At 41.0% G+C, this 26,156-nt stretch overlaps 1 protein-coding gene across 1 annotated transcript in view; it reads left to right on the plus strand.

Annotated features, from left to right (window-relative positions):
• The window catches only part of KCNH4 (potassium voltage-gated channel subfamily H member 4), a 139,858-nt gene that overhangs the window by 106,930 nt on the left and 6,772 nt on the right, over positions 1 to 26,156 (plus strand). Inside the window, exons 2-14 of the mRNA XM_075176918.1 lie at positions 5,085 to 5,318; positions 5,517 to 5,648; positions 5,776 to 5,903; positions 8,129 to 8,372; positions 10,146 to 10,303; positions 10,607 to 10,814; positions 11,849 to 12,043; positions 14,982 to 15,181; positions 18,521 to 18,770; positions 19,207 to 19,421; positions 19,744 to 19,782; positions 20,137 to 20,504; positions 22,142 to 22,251. Of these exons, the coding sequence (XP_075033019.1) occupies positions 5,085 to 5,318; positions 5,517 to 5,648; positions 5,776 to 5,903; positions 8,129 to 8,372; positions 10,146 to 10,303; positions 10,607 to 10,814; positions 11,849 to 12,043; positions 14,982 to 15,181; positions 18,521 to 18,770; positions 19,207 to 19,421; positions 19,744 to 19,782; positions 20,137 to 20,504; positions 22,142 to 22,251 (2,481 nt within the window). The remainder of the gene's footprint in view (positions 1 to 5,084; positions 5,319 to 5,516; positions 5,649 to 5,775; positions 5,904 to 8,128; positions 8,373 to 10,145; positions 10,304 to 10,606; positions 10,815 to 11,848; positions 12,044 to 14,981; positions 15,182 to 18,520; positions 18,771 to 19,206; positions 19,422 to 19,743; positions 19,783 to 20,136; positions 20,505 to 22,141; positions 22,252 to 26,156) is intronic.

Below are 26,156 nucleotides of genomic sequence, written 5' to 3' on the forward strand. Positions count from 1 at the left end.
ATGACAAGGGACCATGACCTGTCTCTCACACACACACGCACTATGACAGGGGCCCACAATCTGTGCTGCTCTCACACACACACTATGACAAGGGACCATGACCTGTCTCTCACACTCACACACACATGTACTATGACAGCGGCACACAATCTGTGCTGCTCTCACACACACACTATGACAAGGGACCATGACCTGTCTCTCACACACACGCACTATGACAGGGGCCCACAATCTGTGCTGCTCTCACACACACACTATGACAAGGGACCATGACCTGTCTCTCACACACACACGCACTATGACAGGGGCCCACAATCTGTGCTGCTCTCACACACACACTATGACAAGGGACCATGACCTGTCTCTCACACACACACGCACTATGACAGGGGCCCACAATCTGTGCTGCTCTCACACACACACTATGACAAGGGACCATGACCTGTCTCTCACACTCACACACACATGTACTATGACAGCGGCACACAATCTGTGCTGCTCTCACACACACACTATGACAAGGGACCATGACCTGTCTCTCACACACACGCACTATGACAGGGGCCCACAATCTGTGCTGCTCTCACACACACACTATGACAAGGGACCATGACCTGTCTCTCACACACACACGCACTATGACAGGGGCCCACAATCTGTGCTGCTCTCACACACACACTATGACAAGGGACCATGACCTGTCTCTCACACACACACGCACTATGACAGGGGCCCACAATCTGTGCTGCTCTCACACACACACTATGACAAGGGACCATGACCTGTCTCTCACACTCACACACACATGTACTATGACAGCGGCACACAATCTGTGCTGCTCTCTCACACACACTATGACAAGGGACCATAACCTGTCTCTCATACTCACACATACATGTACTATGACAGGGGCACACAATCTGTGCTGCTCTCACACACACACTATGACAAGGGACCATGACCTGTCTCTCACACACACATGTACTATGACAGGGGCCCACAATCTGTGCTGCTCTCACACACACTATGACAAGGGACCATAAACTGTCTCTCACACTCACACAAACACGCACTATGACTTGGGATCACAATCTGTGCTGCTCTCTCTCACACACACACACACACACACACACACACACACTATGACAAGAGACCACGACCTGTCTCTCACGCACACTATGACAGGGGAGCACAATCTGATCAGCCCTAGGCTTTGTTCACCTGCTGCCTTGGATTCTTTTTTAATCATAGCTTCCACCTCAGCGAGGTGCCATCTGGGTTGAGGCTAAACAGCACGTAGATGTCTGTGATGTGAGGGTGTTAGCCAAAGTTGTCCAACAGATATACTAGACAATGTAGACCAGACACTGGTGGGACACTCTCGTCCACCATGCATGTTGGCCATATACTTGAACTACAGAGGAGCCAATTGGGATCAGTGCTGAAGAGCCAGGCTAGCACTGGATAGTCTTGGCAAGTGAAGTGGAGAAGATTGGTCAACTCTTTGCTTTTGTAATAGTGTCGGTCCCCGCAGAGGAAGGAGTGAGAGCTCTGCACTCCCTCTTCCTCTGATTGGTTGTGATGCGGAAGCCGACTGCTCTATTATATTTTATTCCCTGCTTTATAAGGCAGCCTGCTGCCCACCACTGTTTTAAACGGCTTACATGGCCTAACCATAACTAGACATGTTTGACTTATAGCAGCAAAAGCACCTCTTTGGCTCAAAGCAGCACTATCACCTAGTAGGTAGTGCAGTGGTTCCCCAACTCCCAGCTGGCGGCGATTTTTACAATGGCTCCTCCGTTCCTTCTGGGGGTTGGGGGGTGTGTCTCTTGTTTGTGACTAGTGATTGGTCCTCCCGCTCACACACTCACCCCTCTGCCAATACTTAAATGAATGGTTCTTTACAGAACTACAGGAAAAAATATCTGCATGTAGCAGCCCCCAGGGCTCCAGCTAGGAGGAGGAAATTTCTGCACAGCCACCTTTTATGTAGATAACTTTGGTTTGGTAATAAGAGCTTTGCTATTTTAGGTTGTGGCCTCCACATTTTTAACAACACCGATGTGTCAGTGTGTTTTTTTGGGTATGGATTCTAGAGGGTTGGGGGTGGTATTTGAATGGAGGGTGTCATCCTAGTGACCCATTCTCCTTCATGTCCACTTTTGAGATGGCCTTTGAGGTTTGCTACTAGCTTTAAGATTTATTGAAGGTATAAAATGTGATGGGTTGATGCACTATATGTGCAAGTGTTCGGATGGCTCTTATGTGTCTGTGTATATCATAGCTATGTACTGTATCCATTATTGTAACTTTCAGCGTGACGCCAGAAATGATACTAAATTAAATTGTATACAAAACACTGAAGAGGACAGATTATTATAGAAGCCAAGGATGTGACTACCATAGGTGCAGGAGGTGTAGCTGCTATGAGGTCTGGAGTTGAGGGTGCCCATCTTCCCTGTTAAAGCCCCATATGTATGTGACTTTTCCAACATCGGGTGGTACATGGGGGCCCTTACCAAATTTTTGCTATAGGGCAAATGTTTAGTTACGCCCCTGATAGAAGGGAACGAGGCTGCTGTATTTGAATCACAGTGGTAGACATGGGTGTTGCTATTTGCTAAGACCTAGTGCCTGGCCTCACAACCAAGGTACCCATATTTATAGTAACTTCTATATTGCACATTTTATAAAGTTACAGGTGAATGTGACACTAATAAAAATTAATACTGATTTAGAAAATTATAATGATTTTTTAAAAAATCTTACAAATGACCAGGAATACTTGGACCCCGGGTGCCAGGGTATAATAATGCTGTCCCTGTTCATCTTTTCACACCAAAACACAAGATACAGAAAGCTACTCATTAGCCAGACAATTCAATGCAATTAAATATAATATATTGCTGATTTTCTCAAACGCACAAAATGTAAATAGACGCATTCTTCTATGCAGAATCCTGTCATTCTTCCTGTTTGTTTTGCACCTCAGATAGATTAAAGCTATTGTATTGCTTGGGGAGCAGGTGCACATCAATAGAATGCATGCAGTAAATGACATATGTACACTCAAGGGTGTTTATTGAAGTATAATGAAGAGGACTGACACTAGCCCTGTCCGTGCTGCACTGGTCGGAATTATATCTACCTATTGCGTATCGCTGGAATATTTCAGGTGGGGAGGGGGAAACTGACACTTCCCACGCTGTGCCTGCTACTTGTATAAATTAGGAGAAGGAGAGGTTTTCTGATTCAACCGCATCCCCTCTTAACCTCGCAGCCTTCATGATTAAAGTTACCATAACAACATGTTTACTGTGATGCTATTTGATACATTTTTAGAAACCTGGTGATGGGCGTTGGATGAACCAAGGACTAATTTAACTTCATGAGATATATGAAGCTAAGATAAATTATTAAAAGGCACAATGGTTTTTAACCCCTATGTTGCTTTGCAGAGTTGTTATATGTTTTATTGAAAGGTACATTTAGCACTTCCATTCTCTTATGAATTTAAATGTAGTCTGTCCTTTACATGTGCCAGGCCCACTGTGCTTTATTTGAAGAACAAATCCACCCAGATTGAGATCTTACCCAAACTAGCAGGATTGCAGACATTCTAGACTTGGGGCCTCTACACATCTGCTTGGTATAATGGGCAGTGCCACATAAGAAAGGTCCAAGTCTAGTTGACCCTGAATTCTGTATATCAATTGCTGCATATTAGTCAGACATTTTTGGGGGATGTAATAGATTTTAACTTGGGTGGACACCTCCTTTAAGTAATTTTTATCATTGAGAAGGACATGTATAAAAGTGCGTCGACATGACAACCTTGGTACTTGGCAACACCATTGTATCTATCAATTGCTATATTCCTTTGATTGCAAGAGAGTTGTTGTTAATGTATGCTTCATATGGTAATAGTGAACAGATTATAATAGCAGGTTGCTTTTGGTACAGGATTTGTATAAAAATCTACCTTGAAAAATTGAGAAATTCACATTCTTATTCATGAAGTGCACCACTTTTAAAAGCAATTTTAAAAATGTCTTTGATTTAAATTTAAATATCTTATTTTTGATGTAACCAAAGTGGAGATAAAACTTGCTCCGCATTTACTGGTCTTTTCTTGAACGTAATTGGTGCCTATGAAATGCAAGTGGTAACATCATAACCCAAAAGCACATACTGTTGAACTGTACAGTGCATGGTCATTTCTTACATATGAATCACAGAGTTGCTAGGAGGCTCGTGACATAATTACATTATCAAGCCCACTTATTATGAATTGTTAGTGGGGAAGATCCATTCCAGCAAATGGAGGTCATGCATTACAATAGTGAACATGCAGGGGTTTCCATATGAGCAGAGCAGGATGAAGGGAAAGGCAACTGAGCCAATGGCTTTAGGCCCCAAAGTGCTAAAAGCCCTATTTACCATATAGGTCCAAAGGATTGTCTCCCAAACTGTTATTGTCTCCCAAACTGTTGTCTATGAGATAATAAGCTCTGTCTTAGTTATAATGTGTTCCCACCAACCATATTAGCAAGAGGTTGCAGCAGGGCAAGAATCCTACATGCATTTTTCTGCACAATGCATTAAATAAATAACAAGGAACTTTTATGACCAGAAATACTTTATACCTCAAGTTTAACATCTTTGTTACATTCAAGTTATATTTATAGAGATTTTCTTTTGTGAACATTTTGAAATAAATAGTTTGGAGGAATGTGGAGAGGTAGTTGGGGGTTAGACTTGGTGGGGCCTCACTTTTGCCTCAGAATTTAGATTTTGCTGAGCCACCCCTGAGTATTTGGTGTGATAGTGGAGGTCTAATATCTTATTTGAATTTTCTATTCTGGTAACGTGATTCCGTTCATGATAACTCTCTAGTGAAACAATATACCAAATGTAAAGCTAAGGGAATTTATTATTAACTGTGATTAAACATGACAAAAACAGTATACTTTACTACTCCATTCTGTCAACAATATGGGCTCACCATTGTTTGTTTTTCCTTAGATATCTAGCCACTATTTTATCCCTCATCTCTCTCTATGTTTTTCTCTCTCCCGCAGACAGTAATTTTCTGTTGGGCAATGCCCAAGTACAACATGGCTTCCCTATTGTCTACTGCTCCGATGGCTTCTGTGACCTCACCGGTTTCGGTCGCACAGAGGTCATGCAAAAGAACTGTAGCTGCCGTTTTCTATATGGGGTGGAGACCAGCGACACCGTCTTGCAGGGCATCCAAAGAGCACTGGATGAGAAGCAGGAGTACCAAGCTGAGGTGTGCTTCTACAAGAAGGATGGTGAGATCATAAAATCCACACTTATTTTTTCCCCTACAAACTGGTTACCTCTTGGTCTTTTTTGTCTGCAACCTTCTTAAAGCGTTACTATATTTTTTTTAGGTGTACCATGTGCAAACTTAAATCTCACATATTACTTTTTAATGTTTGTAGATAAAAACATATTTTTAAACATCACAATTGTCTTTTTTTTAACAGGAGATCTCTTCTGGTGTCTCTTGGACCTTGTGCCCATCAAAAATGAGAAAGGAGAGGTTGTCCTGTTTCTTTTCTCATTCAAGGACACCACTGAGCACAGAATGAGAGCCACACACAGTGAGAAGAAAGATGGTAAGTACATTTGACATAGCTGTAGAGTTTTGAGAACTAGAGAGATAGCTAGAAAGGTACCTCTCCTGTTATGTTCTCAACTGTAAGTACCACACATTGTCTCATACTCACTTCCTCCTTTTCTCAGAGAAACAGAAGAACCGTCGTCCTGGTGCTTCACATTTCAGCTCAGCAAGAAGACAGAGTCGGACTATGCTTTGCCACCTGACTGGTCAAGTCTCTGGAAGAAGCAAAAGTGACATAAAGCTCAATAGTGTGAGCATTTAGCCTAGAGATAGGGCAGCTAAGGTGGGAGGTGAACATGTTAGGAGTATTAAAGATTGTGATCTGATCGGCTGGCCTGTGATCATATCTTACTGAAAACATTCTAAAAGTATGTTATCTCTTAAGCTGGCCACAAAGGTATAGAGTTGGCTTGAACGTCAAGCAGCAGGATTTGTTTCTAGTTCACAAATGTGGGTATTGTTAGATGACTACACGTACAAATCAACAGTAGTCATATGCCAAATGGATTTAGAGACAAAACTGGCAAATATTTAATTGGACTATTCTTGGGCATTGCACTTGTTTTGGGGCAGGGATATTGCGGCATATATTGCTGATTTTGTAGTGTGTGTGCCCAACATTAGACTAAAGACATTAACACTGATTATTAAATGAAGTAACAGTGCATCAGTACTTTCAATAGAACAATGGTTAAAGTAAACTTAGACCAACACCATTGTTTCTTTCTACATTATAATTAACAAAATCTGTAGCAATGTGAATTTGTTACTTCCTCTTTTTTTTGCAGGTGTGGGGCACAGATGGCTACAAATGTTAATCTTTGAATGCTCCCCGTATGCCTTCTATAGCAAGAGTGAAGTTGGCATACTGTGCCAGAGAGAGAGAGACTTTTCAGTTAACAGATGTTGTATTCCTGGTGCTCTGCTAAATAACCTTCTGCAGATCCTATCAGTCTCTCCATTAACCTCTGTTCTCTAATCTGGTTCTGCCAGTCTGTTTCGATAAGGCTGCTCTGTGCGAGTACAGCAGTGAAAAATTTTGTGCCTTTGTAACAGTGAGATGTATCTACTGCAAAAACCTGATTTAATCAGATTAGAGCAGAAAGTGTAACAGATAAGCAGGATTATGTTACTGAATGGGCCAGATAAAAGGAGCAATCTGATTGGCCACAAGAGGAATTCATATCAGACTGAGCTGACAATGTGGCAGGCAGATGGCAATGTGTAAAAGCCAGAAATGTTTTGATAAATGAGATAGGCTAAAGTAAACTAGTGGTTCTATGACTCACATCAAGGAAGCGGTGTTGCCCCTAAAAATAACGCATCGCACTCACAAAAAGCTTGCCAATTATTAAATAACCTGGGTCTATTGGCTGGCTGCCATGAGAATTCCTCTGTTCACTTTTACACTGATGTTTATTCTTCCAGCTCTATCGGCTTTACTGCTCTCTTCTATACAATCACTACAGTGGACTGGGCTTCCCTTGTTACTGCATGGGTTGGCTACTGATGGAAAGGAAAAGGATACACTCCCATCTATACCTGCCAACCCTCATTTGTAAATCAAGAGTTAGTTGGGACGCTATAATCCTTTTTCCCACCTTGCCAACGCTTCCATTTAAAACTGTTTAATACAAATATTAAAATCATAGTTGCTGAATTTTTAGACCTATGGGAGATTCAGAACGTAGGTCAGTGACTCCGGGAACAGACGTGACTTAATGATGTGACTTAATGATGTGATTAGTGTCATAACACTTTGGCCACTGGAGCATGATGATGTTCCACCCACCACTTATCTTACTCACCTGGCTTAAGGGAAATCTCAGGAATCCTATAGGATTAACAACTATTTCGGCCCTCTCCCAGACATTTCAGGAGAGTCAGCAGGCATGATTAAAATTAGGGCTAGGACTAGAGCTAGGCAACTGCTTAGTGGTGGCAGAGGTGCTTGTATGCAAATTCTATTGACCAAAATTCACTTCCAAGAAGTTTAGTCGCAGAAAGTATCTTTTTAGGATGAGTTATATATGCTGATCCCTGCTTCCAAGAAGCAGAAAGTACAATTAAGTGCATATGGTAGCAATAAGAGTGCCTTTTAACTTTGTTTTTAGTGCCATATTAGAAACTAACATACAATAGTTTTTCCCCAGTAGTAGTTTGTGACACAAGTCATTAAATTTAGCTTTATATTCACAGCACAATCAAACCTTAAGCTAAAGCAGTCTAAGACAATCTGTAGGTCCGAAGCTGTGGTGGATTTACAAGTCTCAGCGTGCCGGGACATGTGGCTCCACTATGTTTGCCAAGCCACATTTTGTTTAAGCCTGTTTGACAGCTAACTAGGCACTAACACTCACTCTTTAGCTGATATTTTCCCTTCACTTGAAGTGATTACATTGTGAACCAACAACATATTTATTTCAGATTGTTATAATCACTGTTGTAACCATCACTCTCGTCTTCTGTCCCCAGAACCTCTTAGATAACAAGCCTGTCCTCCCCGAATACAAGGTAGCGTCCGTCCAGAAACCTCGCTTCATCCTTCTTCATTACAGCATCTTTAAAGCCCTCTGGGACTGGCTTATCCTCTTAGCCACCTTTTACGTGGCTGTCACCGTCCCTTACAATGTCTGCTTCACAAGCCATGATGATAGTGTCTCTGCAGCGCGAAGCACAATTGTCAGTGACATTGCTGTAGAAATGCTGTTTATTTTAGGTAAGCAAATTAGACCACAAAACCTTATTGTCAGATACAGCACGGAGACAGTTCAAAGAAGAAACTACGCAATCTAAAGTAAAAGTAAAGAATTATATTATGATGTTAGTCACTACAATAAAGTAAGTAACAGCGGAAAGGCAGGAATTGGCAACACATTGTAGTGATCATCATCATCATCACCCTTGATATATGCTCCCAATCAGTGCTGATGGAAAGAAAGGGGAGCTGGTAATTTTTGGGAAACTGGGACTTAGCAGGAGACTGAATCTGTTCATGTAGGTATTTATTAAACATGTCACCTGACTAGATATCAGTTGGTGTCATCTAGCCAGCTGTAATATTTAATATACACCACCCATTTTAGCAGCTTGAATGCCTTGGATAGAAGGAGACTTTCAGCCTTGACAACTCATTTTCATAGGTGTTCTCTCATTTTCTCACGTATCTCTAGTGATAGGTTTCAAGTAGTACTTTTCTAATTGTATTACCATAATTTTTGATACATTGTATGGGTTTTAGTAGGCTGATATAAATCCTGTTGACCTGCTATCCAATTCCACTAATAGAACTGGATAAGCAAGAATGTAAAATTGTATATATGGATTACACAATGTGTTACCCTGGACCAACCCTTATCAGAAACATATTGTTCAGGGTGTTGCTAAAAAATAACTGTTCCATATAGTCAAATATTCCCAAAACTAGGGTGAGTAGACAACACAGAATTGACTTGATAAGAGTCATGAAAAGCTACCCATGGTGATCCAGCATATGCAAGTACAAAGTTGTTTTTGAGAGGCAATAACTGTAATATTTAAAGTTGAAAAAATACAGGCTGGCAATTACGTGACGCTTATCCATATTTTTCCATGAATTTGCCAATTTGTATAGAAATCACTGGATTAGCGCATGAAGATTTGCAGATTTGTTGAGTGCATTTATGAGACATTCATAGATCAGTGGACAGCTGCAAAGTCTTATGCCATCCACAAGAAGACATTATGTTTACGGGTGCTTGGAGGTGGCAGAGATCAGTCCTCAGTGTACATGTTTAATGGGATACCTGTTAAAAAAAAAAAATCATAAAAAAATGTATGATAGTGGCAGGTAGTTGAGGGGTCACCTCCAAAAAGTTGAATAAACACTTTTGCACATAATTAGAATTGCTACAGGACAACATATTTTTCAGGTTCATGGTTCACTTTGGCCCTTACTGATTTATAAGGGAGATGAAGAGACAACAGTAAATTGCTGGGCACTTATTTGTATATGGTAATTGAAATGACCATATCTCAGCACAAAAGGTGAAGGACAGTTAGAAGTAGTGAAGTCACAGAATGATAAATAGGGGAGGTGTGGTAATTGGGTATGGTGGTATTATTTAAGGTTTTCTATACCCAATTTCTACCTTTCACAGAAAAAAGCTTGTTGCTTTTATATGTAGTTGTGATTTATATATAGCACTATTCATTTCTGCAGAAGTGCAGAATATAAATGCATTCAAAAGCTGTCATTTTTATACGATTAATTAATAAGATATTCAGAGCACTAGACCTGCTTCAATGCTGCTGGGTTGATACTTCCTCAGTCACATATTGAATTACATAACAAAATGGCTTTTTTTAAAGATTGGAAGCTTTGTTACTGTTATGTATACCGTCTTCATTCTATTAACTGATTCTTAACTCCAAATACAATTTAGTGTCACAATGTTAGGGGTCAGAGTTGAAAAAAGAAATACAGCAAAAATGTTTACCTCTCTTGTTGCAGATATCATTTTGAATTTCAGAACCACTTATGTCAGTCACTCAGGACAGGTGGTGTATGACCCCCGCTCTATCTGCATCCACTACCTCGCCACCTGGTTCTTTGTGGACCTCGTTGCTGCTTTGCCCTTTGATCTTCTCTATGCATTCAATGTCACAGTGGTAAGAGGCAAATATCACAACATATTATTATTTGTCTAATATGAGTAATGTTGTTTCAAAACCAGGACTAGCTGTGTTAGAACAAGGGGAAATGTTCACACGTAAGAAGCAGGAATCTATATTGGAAACAGTTATCTGCCATAGTGCATGAAAGGCCACCAAATAGACTATTTATTGGTGGTTATAAAGATGTTCAATGTCTAAAAGAATGAAAGGAGTCCCAGAGAGCAGGAAAATTGATAGACATAGTAGTCTGTATCTGTTGACACTGTCTCTTTTTTCAATCAATCATGAACTTGGAAGACGTCACTGGTCCATCTGCTGAAGACCATTCGGTTGTTGAGGCTCCTGAGATTGCTGCAGAAGTTGGACCGGTATTCTCAGTACAGTGCAATGGTGCTAACACTACTTATGTCCATGTTTGCCCTCCTGGCTCACTGGATGGCCTGTGTCTGGTATGTCATTGGTCGCAAAGAGATGGAGAGCAATGACCCAATCACCTGGGACATTGGTAAGAATAGCTAGTATTAGGCAGGAAAGTATAAGTAGAGGACAATTCCACCCAAGACACGACAAAAACTTAACTGACCCTGACTAAATGGTTTTCCACTCTCAAACATCAGAGTAGGGAAATGTGTTAGTTAATTTGGTGTGGCAGCATTATCATCATCATCATCATCATATGGCATTCCTTATTTATACTAGCATGATTATAAAACATTGATTCATGCACAAAGATTCTTATGATGTCAGAAATTAGTGCCATCCACTAGAAACAAGGCTCAGACCAAAATTTGAAGCACCTATTGTCGAAGTAACTTTTAACAAAACTAACAGAAATACATATAAGCTCATATATCTAAGATTAGGGTCTGTACTTTTAAGAGAACGTGTTGCACAATACACATATTGCTTAACAAGAGACACGTTTCTAGTAATGTTCCATTATTGCACAATTCATGAGCGAAACAGATTATATAATTGTCATGTGATTGTATTTCACAATCATCGCTGGATATGGCCAAATAAATGACCGTCCAATAGAACATGCTACTTTAATGATAGAGTGCCAGCAGTGATGTAAGCTGGGAAGGTGTGTTTTAAAGTAATAAAGAATATCATCTCTATAAATGTAGGAGTTAATCAAATATAGGGTGTCAATTGGCATTTGAGACCCTGGGCGTATGTCTGCTTCGTCCAGTATGGCTGTTTCTATGTATAATATCTTTTTAATAAATTATAGAAATATTATATTTTGGAAACCTGCTCATCTCATTTATTATTTAAAGAAACGGAAAGAGAATATTTTATACACTATGTTGTAAATCCAATGACAAGAGATGAATTCAACATAAGTATCATGTCACTATTCATAATCCTTGCACATATCTGAGGAACATATTAGATCTATGGATATCTGCAATAAATTTGTAATCATAAATGCTGACAAATCTTTACAAGATATTTTTTACTAAATATTATGCAGCAACAAGTTATTTACTATACAAGCACTTACACAATTTTAATTCTTTTATTTTATTACAGGTTGGCTTCATGAGCTTGGCAAACGGCTTGAAGTACCCTACATAAATAATTCAATTGGTGGACCCTCTATTCGTAGTGCTTATATAGCATCCCTCTACTTTACTCTCAGCAGCTTGACCAGTGTGGGCTTTGGCAATGTTTGCGCCAATACTGATGCTGAGAAGATCTTCTCCATCTGCACTATGCTGATAGGAGGTGTGTGCGGGATTCTGTCTGGTTCCAGCCCAGGATATTTCGATAGTCATCTCTGTATGGGCATTTAACATTCTATTGATAACCTAGCTTAAAATAAACATTTATCAATACACACTTTGTTGTTGTCCTCATGGCTGGGACAGGCCAGTTTGGGAAAGCATTTGCCTTAAGGGCAGAAGAGGTATTAAAACCTAGTAATATACCAATATTCATTAATTAAAGTAATTTAAACACTATTATCCCTTGTGTATATGAAGTTTGATTCAGGAGTAAAATTGTATTGGTAATCTGACCATATATGGAAGAGTAAAATAAGGGCCAGTACAGGTTTATCAACAGACGGCGGGTTATTTTTCCACATGATGCCTCATTTCTCAGTTATTTTGATTTGTATGAAATACCTGGCCAGATGATAACTACCCAATGTAGAAATGCTTGTGCTGCATTGCTGCAGCATTGAATTGTTATATGTGAGGGACATATGTGACATACCTCCTATGCATTTAATGTCAGAAAGTGCAAAGTGATAGAACACAGTCACAATAAGAGGGAAAAGGTTGCATCATCAGAGGCCTTGTGCATGGCAATTACGTGACGTATATCCCTATTATTCCATGAATTCGCCGATTTATATAGAAATCACTGGATTAATGCATGAAGATTTGCAGGGATGGGAGGACCTACCTGAAACTGGGCAGCTTTGGAAATTAACTCTTGGATTTGGGCAGGTGAACTTGTCTTATAAATGACAGCTAGAATCTGATTGCCTTTAGGCAACATCCCCACCCACAGTTTAGTAAATATAGCCCCTGATTTATAATATTGAATAGGGGATAATGAAGTTCATATATCTATTTTAACTTTTCAGCTTTACATATGTGTAATCGGGTCTGTCAAAGTCTCAGGGAAGGATGACAGATAGGAGGGACCCAGCAAACTCTGGCTCATTCATAAATCTGCAAAAGCAAAGAGCAAATGCAATTTTGTGATGTTACTGTAGTATTTTAACAACAAATCGCCAGCCAAAGACTTGAGTTGGGGTCAAACAGGAGCTGTGAGAATCCACAGCATAACACAGCAATGTACACGAACAGCAAACCAAAGCAATGCAGAAAATCCAGGATACATAGGCTCCTTCAGTGGAGAGGTGTGAGACCTCCACCCAGCCAAGACTAGAACCTTACATAGGCCAAAGCTTCTCCCCTCTGAGTAATAGGAGGGAAGTTTTTCCTCCAATGTGGCAGTTTTTTTCACTCTGCCACAGTCACAAACAAATGATACTTATGAAAGCACCTACTTTTGCACCCACATACCACATACGTTTTGTGTGACGCAAATGAGCTAAAGGGATGGAGGTGTATCTAGCGAGGTGTTCCCTGTTTTGTAGGAAGACACATAGGGGTATATTTATTAAACTGCGGGTTTGAAAAAAGTGGAGATGTTGCCCATAGCAACCATTAAGCTTCTATCATTTATTTAGTACATTCTACAAAATGATAGCTAGAATCTGATTGGTTGCTATAGGCAACACCTCCACTTTTTCAAACCCACAATTTAATAAATATACCCCCATATCCTTTTCCTTTCAAAAAAACTTGATTTTTGTTCCATATTCTCAGGTGGCGGAGATTGGGCCTCGTCTTATATTCATGTGGCACCGTCCATTTCATCTTTTTTTTTTAAAGACATTTTATTAAAGTTCTGGTACAAGCATTTACTTACTATTAGTCACAGGACAAGTGTATACATGTCTGAGCTGACAAAACATGGACGGATCTGGGTCTGCCTCATCAAGGAAACATAGCACTTAATGGTATGAAGTTGAAGGGGTAAATTGGAAAGACTGGGGAGTGGGTAGGTGTGGGAGGAGAAGATATTTTGGAAGGGGAGAGGTCCAGTAGGGACCCACCTAATCCTAGAGCCAACAGTAAAAAGGAGAGGCACTGTGAGAGTTAAAACACAAACAAAACAAGGACTCATTTGAAATTTTACTGCAACCACTGTCATAAAAAAAACCTTCAAACACAAAAAGTAACACATGTAATAAAGACAGCCCAGATGTCCTTCAGTCTCATTTATGACTTAAAAATGGCTGAACAGAGCATTATTTTTGAGAAAAAATATAAGAGTTTGAATTAATGAAGGGGATAGTCCTAAAATAGCACTAGGTTGAGCTTTAAAGTGATGTGTTTTACTGATTCCACAGGTGAATCCCCAACAGTGTTTACCCATGTTACAGTGGCAGTGTCATGGACCAGGATAAATTAAAGAATAAAAGCACTGTATGTGCTCACTTTGTTACTTATTATTAACCATTATAGGATGCCACATGAGGTCTGCAGCCCCATACAGAGGACAAACAACAAGACAGTACATGGTATAACAGTACAATACAGTAAACCAATAATACTACAGCTCTCAACACAGATACAGGGGTGCAGGTAGTATATTCAGCATAGGCTGACACCTGTGCACATTATCATAGACGCAGCTAACAGGTTTAGAGCCACTGAAAGGAGGTGTGGAGTCATTGGGCAGAAAGATCAAGGAGGAGGTGTGCAGTGTAACTGGTAAGCAGACGTTATAGGCAATGAGAACAGGAGAGAAGAGGGCCCTGCCCACTAGAGCTTACAATCTAAAGGGAAAGGATAAGAAAAATGGTCGATACAGGGGGTGAGCCAAGTGTAAAGGGATCTGAGGGCAAGAAGCAAGTGCGGTTAATGAGCCTAAATGAAACCAAACGTCAGATTGCTATCCTTTAGTGCTAACTTGCACCTAAATGCAATTCATCAATTAACCTCTCTCTCCCTTTCTCTGATTTAGTGTTAGACAATAAAAGATGCACAACGGCTCATTTGCACTAGACCAAAATATTGCTATGGCACAGTTTTATTTTGTTAGTAATTACCTGTGTCATTATGTTGTCTTATTCTTGCAGCCCTGATGCATGCTGTAGTTTTTGGTAATGTGACAGCCATCATCCAACGTATGTACTCCCGCCGCTCCCTGTACCATACACGCATGAAGGACCTCAAAGATTTTATCCGTGTTCACCGCCTGCCTCAACAGCTTAAACAACGTATGTTAGAGTATTTCCAGACAACCTGGTCTGTCAATAATGGCATTGATGCTAATGAGGTAAGACATATTTGCTAAAAATAAAAAAATGGCTAATTATGTTCTTTTATACTTGAACAAAATGTACAGCATTACTTTTCTTTAACACAGACAAAAATTTTCAAATTAATATTTAAACACACCAAAAGAAACTATATACATTTGTCTTCCACTGGCCATGATCTTCAAGTAAAAGTAGTTAGACTCTAAACTTTAAGGCTTCCAAAATACAGCTATTCTGAAGGACAATTTGGTTATTTTTTATTAGAGATGGTCAATGACCCCCATGTTTTGGTTTTGTATTTGGTTTTGGATCTGGATTACCTTCGTGTTTTGGTTTTGGTTTTGGTTTTGCAAAACCGCCCATGCATGTTTTGGTTTTGGTTTTGTTTGGTTTTGTTTTGCTATTTTCGAAAAAAATAAAATTTTTCTGGTCTAAAATGACCTAATTTAGTGCTCCACCAGTTTCTTAGATAAATGAGGTAATTCTAAAGCTAATAAATTATGAAAAAAACAGTTTAATCCCTGGTAGGCTGTCCTTAATTCGAACACTTGTCTGCAAATTATACAGACAAACCTGGTTGTCTACCTCCTCCATCTTTGATTATTGCCAATGTAGCCATCATCTTTGGGTGTATATTACACCCTACACTTGAAGTTGAATATTAAAAAAAGCAGCCTGCACAGACTGTGGAACTAGAAAGTAAAATTAAATGGACCACGGTAGTTTGGTGGCTATCTATGCCCTCCACTTGTAGTTGAATATAAAAAAAAGCAGCCTGCACAGACTTTGGAACTAGAAAGTAAAATGAAATGGACCACGGTAGTTTAGTGGCTATCTATGCCCCCCCCGCCCTCCACTTGTAGTTGAATATAAAAAAAGCAGCCTGCATAGACTGTACAACTAAAAATTTGAATATACAAAGAAATGGACAAAGGCATCAGACCCCCCCCCATCCACTTGTAGTAAAATAGAAAAAAAAGCAGCCTGCATAGACTGTAGAACTAGAAATTTGAATATACAAAGAAATGGACAAAGGCAGTTTGGTATCTGTCTGCATCAGATCCTCTCTCCGCTAGGAGTAAAATAGAAAACTATTCAGCCGTTATATAATCTAGAATATAAATAGAAATTGAGAAGGGCAATTTGGTATCTGTCTGCATCATAATCATCAACATCCTCATTAGCGCCCTCGTTGACTACATAAATCTCCCCCTCATCCTCTTCTAATTCCAAAGTGGCATCCTCAATTTGTGTATTACCGGCTACACTCGGGCTATTAAGGCACACATCAGCAGAATGCTCACGATTAGACATCCCACTGTTGGATGGACTCTCCACAGGGATTGGTGTCATTTCTGAATCAGAGCAAACATTATCCTCTAATGCCTTACTGTTATCTTGCAGCTCGGCTTTGGCGCGTAACAGTAGTTGTGCACCAATTGTAGGCTCGGTAACTTTTTGGGATCTGCCACTAATAGCCAAAGGTGAAAGCCTCATTCTCTCTTTGCCACTGCGTGTGTAGAATGGCATGTTGGCAATTTGTTTTTTATCGGCACTAACTTTTGCTTGGTAACACTTCTTTTTCGCTTCAACACAGTACATTTTTTTTTGTTTTGTTTTTTTGGACTGATTTTGAAACACTGTGTAGTTTGACATCGCCTTGCCCAGATGATGTACTGGGAACACTAACATCAGGACTGGTGACAGAACCTGGTTGCTCATTCTGATCATATGTAGACTGCTTTGAATCCATTCTGAGCCCAAAGCACTTGTAGTGCTAAAAAATATTTGGTAAGATACTGCTGACAGATAGTAATTTTGACAGCCAGAAATATTTATGCACAATTATGGGGGACACCCCAAAGGCACTGGGGAGTGCTAAAAATTAGTTGGTAGATACTGCTGACAGATAGTAATTTTGACAGCCAGAAATATTTATGCACAATTAGGGGGGACACCCCAAAGGCACTGGGGAGTGCTAAAAATTAGTTGGTAGATACTGCTGACAGATAGTAATTTTGACAGCCAGAAATATTTATGCACAATTAGGGGGGACACCCCAAAAGCACTGGGGAGTGCCAAATATTTAAAAGAAAAAAAACCTCTATCCTCCTCTCTTCTGTAGCGAATTTTGTTACAACAATTGGAAAAAGAATATTGGATTCTCTATCCCTGCTCTAATCAGCCTGTGACTACACCCTGCTCTCTCCCTCTGTCAAATGGCGATGGATTGCTGTGGAGGCATGTATTTATAATCTTGAAGCATCGCGAGAACCGAGCCCCGAGATCCGATGACGTCACTATGACGTTCGGCTTCGATTTGGATTCGGAGCAGGCGGGAGAGTACCGAGCTACTCAGCTCGGTACTCGGATACCCAAAGTTCGGTTCTCGGGGAACCGGACCCGCCCATCTCTATTTTTTATCTCACAAAATGTGTGTTCATCATCCAAGTGTGCTATTACCGACCCAGTAGTCCATGGCATTTGGTCTGAAGTCCAAAGGATCTGTCAAAATTGGATTTATAAGTGTATCCCATTATTGGAGATACTTCTGGTTCTTGATGTTCAGTCAAGCAGCCTGTTACGTCCGCAGTACAGTATAAAATAAAGATTCTCTGATGCGATCACTCTGCTTCCAAAGTACACAGGTTTAATTTGCAAGGTATTACAAGTCAAAGTTTAGCATGCATACGCATATGCTGTTAGCACTAACACATGCTTCTATCAGAACGCTCTAATTTCCAAAGTCAGATGTGAAAAATGTATACACTGTACAGTTGTAAAAAGCAGTGACATTACAAAGATACACAGTTACAGTATTAAGGTCCACATTAATAGGTCGATGAGTTATGACCTCCAGAGAATTTGACGTGCCATGGGTTGATTCCTCTGGTCATTGTTCCTTGAAGTGGTCAGGTGTCCTTCCTCAGGCTTCCACCTCTGGCCTGTATAAACTGGTTCTTTTATGACATGCTGGACATGCTGTTTTGTGTATGAAAAGTGATATAAATAATACCGGAAATGTTTAAATGTTGAAAACATTAATTAGCCTCTTCACTACTTTATATTTTATGTCAAAAGATAGAAAATATGTTAAACTTATTTAAATGTTGTTACAATAATAACATTGCGTATTAATCACATCGCAACTGATTGTAGTGCACAGAAATTATTTATTACCACCTTTGTCCAATTATTAAATTTCATCAAGCCAGATCTGCCCATGTAATGACACCCTTGAATGAAGGTCACATTGATAAATAGGTGTAACTCCTTTTCATTACCCTCTAGCATTTCATGCTATAGAACAGCAGATGATTTATGCAACAAAGAATCAACCCCTTTTCATATTCCAGCTGCTGAAAGATTTTCCAGATGAGTTACGTGCTGATATAGCGATGCATCTCAACAAGGACATTCTGCAGCTTCCAGTTTTTGAGCCTGCCAGCCGTGGATGCCTACGGGCCCTCTCCCTGCACATCAAGACTTCCTTCTGTGCCCCTGGAGAATATCTATTACGCCAGGGTGATGCTCTGCAAGCCAATTATTTTGTATGTTCAGGATCTCTGGAAGTCTTGAAGGACAGCACAGTGCTGGCCATTCTTGGTGAGAACTCATAGAAGAACATACAGGAAAGAATGGTCCAGAAACAAAACTAGTAGACTGATGTATAAAAGCTAATAAACAATGATTAAGGTTTTTAAATACTGCAAGTACTGCTTTAAAGCATTAAGACAAGACGTTATACTATAGCTGCCACCTATTCACAGTGGAGGCAACCATTATGTGGGCTGAACCAAATTTAATTAGAATGCAGCCCCAATTTATTGAGAACTAGTAACATCAAAAAGGTCTGAGATAAAGTCCTGCCTCAGTGTTGTCACAATATCGGAGGAGCCCCCAAAATGGCTACCTCCACTGTGTGCAGACGGGAGGCACATTTTAACTCAGTAGTAGTGAAGAAATAAACATGGCACATTTTGTACTAATAGTGTTGATATTTTCTAATATTTGTTCCTTTTTTCCTGCACATCTTCTGAAGGGAAAGGTGATCTAATTGGTGCCGATATCTCCAGCAAGGACCAGGTGATAAAAACGAATGCTGATGTGAAAGCTTTGACATACTGTGATCTTCAGTATCTCACTCTACGAGGACTACTGGAGGTGCTGGAACTGTACCCAGAATACTCTAGCAAATTTATGGCAGACATCCACCATGACCTGACGTTTAACTTGCGTGAAGGCAGCGAGACGGATGTAAGATACATTATATTGTAGTATAGCATCTGCAATCTAAAACAGAGCACTGCATCTAGATAAATATAAATAGGGCACATCTAGTCTAATTTTGGTTGTTTATCAAACCTTTCTGTAAATTCACACAGTCCCAGCCAGTCAAAGTCAACATTAGAGCAACGGAGCAGAAATGGTGGAAATGTATTGACTTTACTATTGGCCTTCTATTTATTTTAAACTATTACTATTATACTATTATAATATGTTGGCCTTGTATTTACCTTATACTATTATAAATAAGTTTGGTCTATTATACATTTGTAACATTTTTGTCCGCTTCTAGGGCTACTACAGGTTTTCTCGATCTCCACGGCTATCACAGGTGATACATTTTATCTCTATGTTGACCTTTTATTCCTATTGTGTTGTATATTTCACTGTGAAAATATAGCAGGCAACATGTTTAGATCTGGTTGTTTGGAATATGTATTGAAATTGTCAACACATGTGGATGGTCAGATATATTCTTTTGACCAGTAGTCTGAACTTACAGATCACAATTGGAGTTTTATAATTCTCATCAATCATTATTGGTTTGTAGAAACGCACAGATATGGTCATTTCAGACCACTTTGGTCTAAATCCAGGAAAAAGACCAACTAAGCCTGTGAGGTTCACTTTAGACTTTAAGAATTTATATAATCTAAGTAATAAAATTGATGTCTTCATATTCCAGCCTCGCCCAGAATCTGGTACCACACCTGATAAAAAGTTGTCATCAATCCTAGAAGACAATGATGAGGCAGAAGACTTTTTCCATCATTCTCCTGCTACCATGACAAGAAGGAAGCTAATGCTGCCAAACCTTAATAGCCCTGTTCGCCGTGGCTCCTTGAGCAGCTTGCTTGGAGATGATCTTAGGCACATCTCTGCCTTCCGTCTAAACTGCCGGTCTCCAGTCCGTAACAGCCGTTGTCGAAGCCCCTCACCTCAGTGTCGCAGCACAGAGAAAATGCCTGACACATGCAGTGTTGGCTCACGAAAGCCAGCCAAGCTCCTCATTCCTTCTCTCAACACGTATGGACCACCAGATCTCAGCCCTCGGTGAGTTTAATATTCCAAATTTGTTAGACAGATTTTTCAGTATTCTGCTGGACATGTGAGAACTTGTCCATATTGATTTGTTCATGAATGATCACAGAATAAACGTAATTTATGGACGCCAAATCTAGAAGCATAGAGCATTTCATGTGTCTAATTGTCCGCCTTGTCCTTGTACAAATTCTTTGTATAGCCCTTTGCTAGTTTACAGATTTGCCTGGAAATTCGTGTAGTAGACAGAGAGTCAACATTACTCAAAGTAAACAACTATATGATGACCCCCTTTATTAATTTCCACATTTGTAATTTTATACTAAAATATTGCTTATTTTAGCCTAATATATGTTTAGAATATGGGGACATCAAGGCTATTTTATTATGATTCATCATTGTACAGTTAAATTTTTTAAGTAAATGCATAGAAATACACTTTCCAACATACAGTGTACCTAAATGGTCCAAAATCGACTGTGGCAACACGTGAGATGTAAAAATTAGTCCTTTTACATTGGAAAAATAATTCTGTAGCTGTTACGAGCCGCGGCGGTGCCCAGCCGCCGCGACTCACTCACCTATGGCGATTGGGACGTCATTTCCGGCCATAACCCGGCCGTTGCCGGGGCAACAGGCAGACGCCTCAGCGCTACGTCCCGGCGATGAGGAAGCCGGGCGCATGCGCTCATTATAGATTCTAGCCTGCGGGCTGATTATCCTGCTCATTAGCTAGGCAGGGTGCTGTATCTAAATTCTGAGCTAGGCTCTGATTGGTGGCCATTAGTACTTAAGGCAATGAGGTCTGCTTCCTCATGCTGACCTGCTTGTTCCTGCTCTAGTCTTCAGAGACCACTTCTGATTTACCGTGTACTTTGGCTTTGAACTGACTCCGCTTGTGTATCCTGTGACCCTGATTCCTGGCCTGTTTACCGTTTCTGCTATCCGCCTGTGACCCCTGACTTCAGCTTGTTTACTGATACCGCTGTCTGCTGCCGGCCCTTGACCTCTGCGTGGACCTGACTCCGCTTGCCTGGGTTCTCCCCAGCCGGTACACACTTCATGACCCTCTGTCAGTCTGCATCCCAGTCTGTCCCCACCATCAGGGGCTCCAGTGAACACCTGACTGACAGAGTAGATTCCGGGTTGTGTTGTGCCGGCTGGAGGGGTTCCTAACAGTAGCTACCTGTAAATCAGGGAACACCCCAGTTAATGCACTCTCTCCACTTTGGTCAACTTAAACAGTGTCATGGGACACAAAAGGTTGCATAGATGTTAATATTGGGGTCTTTACTTCCATGTTTTGCTGGTTAACATTGCTACATTGCAACAAAGGGGACCTGCGTTCCATACCAACTAGAGTGCTATATACATGCAGTTTGTACGTTTCTGTGTCTGTGTGTGTGTATGTATGTATGTGTGTGTGTGTGTGTGTGTGTGTGTGTATGAATCCTTTGAGTGCCGTGACTCCAGAAACATTCTTGTGGGTAGATTTGCCCTAGGGTGTGTCTGAAATAGGGAAATTAGTTTATAAATTGATGAGACTGAATATCATTATTTGATTGTACAATATGTTGGCACTAAATGAAAGATAATAATGTATCAAACAAAAATACATATACATGCTTAAATAACAACTTTGTCTTCAGAGTGGTGGATGGGATTGAGGACAGTGGAGATATCTCAGAAAACCAGACTTTTCAATTCAACATGGACAACTCAAGGGGAAGATCTCCAGTCAGACAGTCTCCAGTTGCAGGTATAAATATAAGAAATATTGCAAATATGGTGAAGACTATAGTCTATCCACAAACTTTGTGTACTCATCTATACAACAAAGTATTCTAAATACCAATTCTCTGTTTTCACACCCACATTATTTCCTGAAGAGCAAGTGCTTTGTCCATAACTGTTTTGTCTTTGTTGCCCATCAATGCAAGATTAGAATAAGCTTAGATGCTACATTTTTAATACTAAAATCCTGAAGTTAATAGTTTTCCATTGTGCAGTAATATTTACAACCATCTTCTTTCACTGTCAAGGCTTCTTCGACTTGGTCTATAGTTATAGTCATTCTGAAACCTTAATTATTATATGCTGGTCACAGGTGTACATTCACACATACTGTGGGGGAGAGCAGCTTCTGGCAACCACGCCAGGCTACAAGGAGAGATAGAGTTGAGGCTGCTGTCTGTACCACCAGGAAGGCTATTACCCAGAGGAGCTGGAGTACCGAGCAGGCACAATAGCTGGAGTTGAGGCCTCAGCTCCTGGCAACTTGTGAAGGCACATTCAAGCATATGGGTTGGCAATCAATAGGCTCAAGGAAGGGAGGGCTGGCAAATTTAGCCTAGGGAACAAAGACTCGACTATAGCAGCCAATTAGAAACATTTTAAATGGAAAAATATGAAGATAGCCCAGTGACCCAACCAAAGCTATTACCCAGAGGAGCTGGAGTACCGAGCAGGCACAATAGCTGGAGTTGAGGCCTCAGCTCCTGGCAACTTGTAAAGGCACATTCAAGCATATGGGTTGGCGATCAATAGGCTCAAGCAAGGGAGGGGTGGCAAATTTAGCCTGGGGAACAAAGACTCGACTATAGCAGCCAATTAGGAACATTTTAAAAGGAAAAATATGAAGATAGCCCAGTGACCCAACCAAAGGTAGCCCTCTATGGGACCGGCCCCTGTGCCCCCCAGCCCAGTCCCTTGGCTCAAGGACTAAGAAACACTGAATCATCCATTGCCTTTGTGGAACCCAACCTGGTGCATAGATCTCAAATTGTACCAAACTGCAGAGAAAATATTGTCCTGGCTGGAGGGCAACAAAGAAAGTGTAACTTGAAGAGAAGAGAGAGTTATAGCCATCTGTAGTGAGCCACCTATGGGCTAAGGAGGAGGATGCAAAACATGACTTGAGGATGGAATATATTAAGGGAGTGTCTGACTGGACCAACACAGAAAAATGAACACAGTGCTGGAGACCCAGCGGCCCAGTTCACAGGTCTACTTGAGCGTACTAGTTTCAAGGTCCACCAAGTTGCTATTGGAACAGCTCAACCAAGCAGGTGTGTTCGCAGAGGTTCAGGTCATGATGAGCAAGGAAGTTAGAGATGTTGGCTCTCAACAGTACCTGGGCCACCAACACTGTTCTCCTCCCAAAAAGGACAAAATCATCCCACTCTGCATAGATTACTGATGATTCAATGAAGTGACTTTGACAGATGCTTACCACGTGCCCCAGATAAAAGATCTCCTAGATCAGGCTGGAAGGGCCTGTTATGTGCCCACCTTGGATTTAAGCATAGGGTGCTGTCAAATACTCCTCACCAGGTACACCCAAGCAAAGTCGTCCTTTATCAACCATTTTGGGCTTTTTTCATTTATCGCAATGCTCTTCGAGATAAAGATTGAACCAGCTACCTTTCAACAGATGGTGAACTGGATCCTTTCAGGGTGGCAGGAGTTTGTCCAGACCTACTTAGATGACATTGCATCTTTAGTAGTTCCTGGGAAGAGCATTTATAGCACACCACCATGATCCCTAACCGCATCCAGCAGGCTGGACTCAACATCAGGTCTGACAAATGCTAGGATGGTATGGTGGTGATGCAGCACTTGGGTTATCAAGTGGGAAGTGGGCTGGTTTGGCCTGAACTTGCAAAGGTAGAGGCCATCTTGAACTGGCCCTGCCCCACTAACTAATGTCAGGTTAAGCCTTCCTGGGCACTACCGGATATTACCGGAACTTCATACCCCAGCACCACCGCTAAACCTCGACCAAGATATTTTCCTGAGGCTTGGATTGGAAACCACTTAGTTAGGTGACTTTGGTCAACAAATTTTCTGAAGGTCCTATTTAGGTCAAGATGATATTTACAATGTGCCTGTTATATTGAATGTGTAGGCTATTATTGTGATGTATTGCTGTTGTTGTTATTACCTATTACCAAAATGGACATTTCCCAAGTAAAATGTTTGTTTGCTACAGTGGTTCCTATAATTATCCATCCAAATGTTCAAAAGTGAGCCTGCAACTTAGCAGCAAAACTAAATGGGCCACCTAAAGAGAATGATTAAGAGAGATATGCTCAGGTAGCAAAAACGTATCATCTCCTGGCTGGGCAGAATAGTCGCCCTTATAATGAATATCCTGCCCCGCTTGCTTTATCTTTTTCAGACTCTCCCAATGCAGGTGCCCAGGTCCACCTTCATTCAACTACACCGTTGGTTCTCTCAGTTCGTGTGGCAGCATAAACCCCCCTTGCACTATTTTCCACTTTACACAGGGCAACGGTTAATGGGGCAGGGGATTTCTGGACATCCGCTTATACTACACTGCTACTCACCGAAGTCAAGCGGTGGCGTGGTTTACCAAAAGACAAGGCCCTAGGTGGATTGATTTAGAGGCTTCCTGCTGCCATGTGCTATCCCTGGGCTCGGCATTGGGAATCACAATGGGCAATAGACCTCCCTCACTACGATCTCATCCAGTTGCTTTATTCACCTGTCAGATATGGGAGTACTGCAAGCTTCATTTTGAAACCACCACAACCCACTCCCCTATAACGCCTCTCTGGGACAACCTAGCATTTCCCCCAGGGCAATGTCATTCTCGGTTCAAAGTATGGCAGGAGAAGGATATCAGGATGATGAGGGATGTTCTCACAGCGGACCAATGTATCTCATTACCTCTGCTACAAGAGAAATTTGATTTCCCTACTATTAGCCCATTTGCTTACTTTCAAGTGAGACACTGTCGACTCCCTTCCTAGATCTGATATAGTGAGACCCCTTACTCCCCTGGAATATGTATGTATCCATTCACCATTACAAAGCAGAATAATTTCTACTTTATATAACCTTCTCATCTCCTTCAAACAACCCCGTACGCCTACCCACAAACTTCGATGGGAGGATGAACTGGGTAGACCGTAAGATGAGGATACATGGGAGACAATTAGAGAGAGAGAGTCTCCAAGACCTCTATCTCATCTCTTTTCAAGGAAAATGCCTACAAAATGTATTACCGTTGGTTCCTACCCGGCTGAAGAAAATCTATGGGTCCACTTCCAACCTATGTTAGAGGGACTGTGGGGAACATCTGGTGGTCTTGCACGGGTATTGCCTCTTTCTAGCATTATGTGGTGACTTTGATAAGCGCCGTTACTACAGTCCAAATTACAAAATTCCCTATGGTCCTTTCTTCTTGGCTCTCCCATAGAGGTCTTGGATAAACATTCAGAGAAACTTTCCGTTCAGATCCTCAATGCAGCCAGATGCCTGGTCGCAAAATATTGGAAAAGTCCAAGCCCTCCTCCCAGGCAACAACTTCTCAATAAAATCTGGCATTTAGGATCTATGGAGACATTTTCAGAGTACCTTAATAAGAAAACCCAGAAATTCTCCCAAATTTGGGGCGATTTGTTCATCTACAATGGTCCCTTCAGTCCCATTTCATCACCTGATCAAACCCAAAATATCTCAACCCTGTTCCTGTGCACAGCTCTGTCTATTGAGCTGGCCGTATAATGCTCTATTAGGCTTGACCTCTGACCGCCAGGGAGCCTAGACCTGGTCTCGATAGGTAGCTAAATGAATATGGCCATCCCTCCCAATATTTACAGTTTGCGAAATTCAGATATTTTAGGCCACAGCCCATTC

The sequence above is a fragment of the Mixophyes fleayi genome, chromosome 6 (genome assembly GCF_038048845.1).
Source record: "Mixophyes fleayi isolate aMixFle1 chromosome 6, aMixFle1.hap1, whole genome shotgun sequence".
Taxonomy (NCBI): Eukaryota; Metazoa; Chordata; class Amphibia; order Anura; family Limnodynastidae; genus Mixophyes; species Mixophyes fleayi.